The following is a 6,606-nucleotide window of genomic DNA, read 5'->3' as shown; positions in this document are numbered from 1 at the left end:
GCACAGGATATGAACAGACACTTCACCAAAGAAGACATTCAGATGGGCAACAAGCACATGAAGAAATGTTCAAAATCCCTAGCTCTAAGAGAGATGCAAAACAAGACAATGATGAGATATCATCTCACTCCAGTAAGACTAGCAAAATTTAACAGAACAGCAAGCAACAAATGCTGGCAAGGCTGTGGAGAAACTAGAACCCCTATTCATGTTTGAGAGAATGTAAATGGTGCAACTCCTGTGGATGGTGATTTGGCGCTTTATCAAAAAGTTGCAAACAGAGATACCATTTGACCCAGCAATTCCACTACTGGGAATATACCCTAAAGAGACCACAACTACCACCCAAGCAGATATATGCACACTCATGTTTATTGTGGCTTGGTTCACAACAAGGAGCTGGAAACAACCTAAGTGCCCATCAACAAACGCATGCACAGAGAAAGCTGTGGTATATTCACACAATGAAATACTATGCTGCACTGAAAAACAAGGAACTCATGCAATATAATTCAAAATGGGCGACCCTGGAGAACATTATGCTGAGTGAAATATCTCAGTCACAATAGGACAACACTGCATAGTGCCACTGTTGTAGAATGGGACTGACATCAGGGTTGGCGTAAGACTGAGAAAAACTGGATAAATTATGTATACTGCATTGAAATTGATGAGGGAGAGAACAGTTTAAAAGCGATATATTTTACGGTATTATGGTTATCATAAGAGTTGGAATGAAGGTTGCATAGTGGAATGCACTCAGGGTGGGGTGGGATGGGGGGGATTGTATATACCAATGAAGGAATTTTTCTTTTACTTTTCAAAGAGAAGAGCGAACTGGGGGCGGAGGGAGGGAAGGGAAAAAAGTGCAACAATGAATGAATGGAAATCCAAAATCTCTGTAAATGTTCATTAAAATTAATAAAATAAAATTTATAAAAAAATACAGGTGGTAACACTAAGTATTATCACAACACATTTGCACTGTTCAATCAGCTATATCAAAGCAAATAAACAAAATAATATGATGACAAAAGTACCACAATGTCTTGGAGGAAATAGCTAATTTTAAATCAGAAAAAAAAATAAAGAAAAGGAAAAACACATGATCAGAAATATGAAACCAGTATGTCTCTTATGAATTTTATAGTTTGGTTTTACTCCCAGGTCTCTGATCCACCTTGATTTGATTTTTGTGTATGGTGTGAGATGTGGATCCTGTTTCAGCTTTCTGCTGAAATAAGTAGCAGTCCAGTTTTGCCAGCACCATTTATTGAAGAGGCTGTCTTTCCCCCAATTGATAGGTTCTCATTTCCCCATTTGATAGGTTCTATGGTATGAAGAGGCTGACAAATGCGGCCAGAAATGCACAATCTGGAGAGAATAAAACTGATAATAGAACTTTCTAAAGATTAAACATCTATGTTCATAAAAAACCTTTTTCTAATAGAGCAAAAAGAAAACCTACGACTGGGAAAAAGTATTTGCAATATCATCTCAGACAAGGGTTTCATAACAAAAGTTTACAGAGTATTATTGGGCCTCCACAAGAAAAAAACGATATCCCAATTACAAAACTGGCAAAAGACATGGAAAGACTTTTCACGAGGAAGACATTCAGATGGCCAAGACACACGAAGAAATGCTCAAAATCACTAAAAATAAGAGAGAACCAAATCAAACCACAATGAGATACCATCTTACTCTGGCAGGAGTGGCAAAGTTTAGCAGGTAAGCAAACAATAAATGTTGGAGAGGATGTGGAGAGGTAAGAACTCTCATAACCTGTTGTTGAGATTGTAAAATAGTACAAACACTCTGGAAGGCAGTGTGGTGTTTCCTCAAAAAGTTCAACAAAAAGAGATGAAACTCTGTACGGCACAGCCATATATATATACTAGGAATATACCCCAAGGAAATTAGAACTGAGACACAAGTGGAGAACTGTACAGCAATGTTCATAGCAGTGTTATTCACCATTGCAAGAACACAGAAACAGCCTAAACATCCAACCACAACTAAATGGTTGGAGAAACTGTGGTACATCCACACAAAAGAATAGTATGCAGCACTTAGGAGCATAGATTTTGAAAAACATATGACTTGGAAGAGACCAGAGCATTATGCTCTGAACAGATTCAGTCCCATAAGAACAAATACTGCATAAGACCATTATGGTAAAAATAGAAGGATAACTAGTAAAATATGTATAGGGACCCAAGGGAGGAAGGGGTAGGAGCAGAGGGGTGAGGATGGGTAGGGGTGAAACCACATTGGTGGGTGGAGAAAGGGGGTGAAGGAAATGGGAAGGATCTGGTGGGGACCTGAAAAGACAGGTCCAATGGTGATGGGCAAAGTCCAATGGTGATTAATTTTATAAAACGGAATGCATGGAAATGACCATATGAAACACAATGTGAATGAAGAAAAGTGTGAAACACTATGTATATGAACTTTTTAAGCAAATCAGAATTTTTTTTAAAAATATGAAACCAAAAAATATTTTGGTGGACTAAATGCTATTGAATTTCTTGGTAAGAAATTATGAAGAATGACAGGTATTCACTGAACTGATAAGAGTCTAAGGAAGGGGAGCTCTGGTGGCCTAGTGGCAAGGAGCTGCAACTACAATCCCAGAGGCGCACGGTTCAAATCCACCAGATGCTCTGCCGGGGAAGGAGGGACAATCTCCTCCTGTACCAGTCAGATCTGATTTGACGGCACACGCACACAAAAATAATAAAGTAAAAAAAAAAAAGAGTGTAAGGAAATTATAGACAAAAATCCAAGAAAACTTACAAAAAACCCCAGAGGAAATTTTAAAAAATATTTTTAATCAAATAGATTAAAAATGGAAAATTGGAAACCACACAAAATCAACAAACTGAAATTCAGATGATAAAATCTCAGAAATAGCATACTGAAAAGACAAAAGAGGAGAAATGAAGAAATGGAATACAGACAGAGGGCAAATCTTTCAATATTAATCTGTTAGGGGAGTAATCAGAAAAAAAGGAAGGACGGAAAATGAAAAAAGCATAAGAATTTTGTGGGACAGTAGCAAGATAAATAACTAATGTGTGACTAGAATTCAAAAAGAGGAAAGACACTAGGGAATAAAACCAACAAAACACCCAACAAAATCTGAGCACAGAGGAAATCACTGAAGATCTGCTGGAAGAAACCATCTTGAATATTTTGAAAAATTATAAAATGCGTTCGAAAAGCTGAACAAACACCAAACAGAAAAAAAATCTCAAAAGAAAAACACTAAGACAAGTCATAATAAAATTTTCCAAAATTAAAGACAAAGAATACTGAAAGCAGCTTGGGTAAGTAGTCAAGGACCTCTCCAAATTGGTCAGGAATAATGATGTCAGTTTGAGAACTGTGTCTGACACAGGCCATGGTCTTTACAATTACTCACTATGGATCTGAAAGCTGGACAATGAATAAGCGTGACAGAAGAATTTATGCCTTTGAGCTCTGGTGTTGGAAAAGAGCACTATACATCCCATGGACAGCCAAAAGAGCACAGATATATCTTGGAGAAAAGAGTGCTCATTGGAGACAAAGATGATAAAGCTTTGTCTCACATACCTTAGGCATGTTGCTAGGAGGTGCTATTCCTTAGAAAGGGACATGATACTTGGAAAAGGATATAAAGAAGGTTAGTGAAGGAGAGGAAGACCCTCAACCAGGTAGACTGACACAGTGACTGCTGCAATGCGCTCTCGTGTCAGGAAGTGTGAAGATGGCACAGGATAGGACAAGGTTCCTAAGGTTGGTATGGTTCATACTCGACTCAATGGCACCTAACAACAACAACAACAACAACAGGCATGTGCAGTCTGCAAAAATGCTTGGTGCTAGTTCCCACCACCTCGAATTCCTTATAGCAGTCAGGCACTGGACATATATGAAACCACTGGGAAGCATGCCGATTTTTATCCTTAGCACAAAATGTAATAAAAAAGTATCAGTATCATATTTATTTTCACATGAAATCCAAGTTTATTCTAACAAAGATAATGTAGATAAAGTTCAGCCTTCACAAAAAAAATAAGAATTACATGTAATGTAATACTGAGAACGCAGGGTAAATTAACTCATCAATAAAGGACTTTAGTAGGCGAGGACACAGTAATCCCGGCCTGTCTCAAAGAAACTGCCTCACTTCAATGAGAAGCAGATTCAACAGAGAGAAAGAAATAGATGTTTTCAAGACTTCTTTCTTCTTTAAGGATATGTTAAGCGCAACTACGAATGAGAAAAACTGCATTACAGTCACTCATCCTCCTCTAGATACCAGAATAAGAAAAAGATAGAATTAAATTTCAAATTTCACTGGTGAATGCAAATTTCTGTATGCTATTTTTGATACTTCCATGCAAACTCTGTCTCTAAAAACAAGTATTAATTAGCACTCAAGATGGGTTGTTAGACTATTTATAGCTCCACTGGGTCTAACATAAAAGTATAATTTTACTATTTTAATAATACTATATTCTGAACTGTACACATTTCAGAAAATACATATACAATGTAAATAAAAAAATAAAATTCCAAAGTAACTTGTAATGGAATATACATTTTTTCAACTTTTTTCATACAGTTAATAGACTCCATAAGCAAATAGCTATAGGAAAGAGTAAGGTCATTCTAAAGTCTTTTTCTGCCCTACATTGTTCCCCTTAAAGTCTTTGTTCTTGTTGTGTACTGTCGAGTTGGAACCTACTCACAGCTGACTCTCCAGTGGGTTTTCAGAAGCAGTATGTTAAGGGAGGGGACTGCCTGCTGCTCATCTTTTCCCCATAGAGTAGCTAGTGGATTCAAATTGCTTCCCTTTGGACTGACAGTGCAATTCCTTATCATTAAGCCACTGGAGTTCTCTCTTAAGGTTTTTGTTGTATACCATCGAGTTGCAACCAACCCACAACTGAGCTTCCAGCAGGTTTTCAGAGACAGTAATTGCACTGAAGGAGATTGTTCATCCTTCTACAGAGCAGCTGGCAGATTCGAACCACGTGCCTTTTGGATTACAGTACAGACTCTTACCGCTAGCAACTAGAGGTCCTCTATTAAGGTGCTGGATTTTGTGGTGGGTTTTTTTTTTTGTTTTTTTTAAAATTTTTTTATTTTAATTGAGATTTTAATGACTTTATCTGTTTGGGTGGCTGTTCTGACTTCTTCAGGGTATATTCCCAGTAGTGGACTCGCTGGGTCAAATGGTATTTCTATTTCCAACTTTCTGAGAAAGTGTCATACTGCTTTCCACAGTGTTTGCATTATAAGGCTTCCAGTTTCTCCATAATCTTGGCAGCAGTTGTTGCTTGCTCTCTTAAGGTTTTTATGGACCCAAATATCTTAATTTGATACTCTTCTTTTAAATAATTTTTATTTTATTCAAAAATTACAAGCTCACAGAGAAATAATTATAAGTAAATAAATACACCATGTTGTAAAGTCTTAGTATTCTGACTGAGAGATCCAAACAACACTTTTACAATAAATACAAAAGTCCTTGAAACTATGCAGCAGAAACTATGTATAGTTCTTTACCGCTAAAAGTAGTACATTTATTATTTATTGATGTGTGGCTTCATTTATGTTTTCAGGGAGAAGAGATCACTTTGCATTAAGCCCTGACTAAATTTCCTCTAAGAGGAACAGAATCATCTGAAATATGTCTGGTTGGAGTGAGGGATGCAATCTGTGGTAAATCTAGCCAACTCTTATAAGGCCTCATTAAATGATGCTCTAAGGAAATGACTACAGACAAAATGGAGCCAATGATTTTCATTGATTGTTGTTCTACAGCATTCAAGCATATAATATATAGCTTCTAAGCCCTCAACAAATATGTTATCAACCTAGACACTACCCCTCAGCAACAAATTAGCTATTTTATAAAGATTTTATACAGACCTGAACTATCAGCATTTCTCTATATCAAATGAATCACAGTAGGAATAGTGCAAGCTGTTACATGATGAGCCGATTTGCAATATTAAATCCAGAAAGGATGACACACATTCCCCCCCCCACGTATGCACATGCACCATCAGTTAATTACACATTTCTCAGGATGCATTAAAACTGTATTTTTTCTAGACATGCTCTATTTTCACAACATCCTTAACATTGAAATGAATGAAGGCAGAGGCTAAAAGGAGAAGAATTAATTTACAGACTCAGCATGAAGATTACCTGGTAATCTGGTTTTGTAAAATAATCCAAAGATGATATATGATCTAGAAAGATGCTGAATTCTGGAGGGAGATGTTTCAACATGAGCCTGTGGTCATATCTCTCTTTAATAGAGCCTACTTGCTCCTGGGAAGTAAAGAGAAAAGGAACCAAAGTCAATTTCTCCTGGCATCAATGCATTAAAAGCCTCTCAGTAATAGTCCCCAGAGTCTGAACTGAAGAATAGGGGTATGAGAAATAGGATAATTAAGGGTAAAGCAAGAACTATGCTTTTATTAATAGTTTAATGCATTCTGCTTTTAAAAAGGGGGGACTTAAATGCAGGACCAAAAAGAAAACAGTTTCTCATGAGTCAACTGACACATCTCCAAAGGAGGGTAGAGAGAATAGTGCAAC

At 37.0% G+C, this 6,606-nt stretch overlaps 1 protein-coding gene across 3 annotated transcripts in view; it reads right to left on the bottom strand.

Annotated features, from left to right (window-relative positions):
* TTBK2 (tau tubulin kinase 2) overlaps positions 1-6,606 on the bottom strand; it is a 168,056-nt gene that overhangs the window by 48,832 nt on the left and 112,618 nt on the right. For all 3 annotated transcript variants that reach the window (XM_006882970.1, XM_006882969.1, XM_006882971.1), the window contains one exon: positions 6,211-6,336. In XM_006882970.1, the coding sequence (XP_006883032.1) occupies positions 6,211-6,336 (126 nt within the window). The remainder of the gene's footprint in view (positions 1-6,210; positions 6,337-6,606) is intronic.

Source organism: Elephantulus edwardii, unplaced genomic scaffold (genome assembly GCF_000299155.1).
Source record: "Elephantulus edwardii isolate Elephantulus edwardi_28Jun2011 unplaced genomic scaffold, EleEdw1.0 scaffold00026, whole genome shotgun sequence".
Taxonomy (NCBI): Eukaryota; Metazoa; Chordata; class Mammalia; order Macroscelidea; family Macroscelididae; genus Elephantulus; species Elephantulus edwardii.
This window is presented reverse-complemented; position numbering and strand designations above follow the sequence as displayed.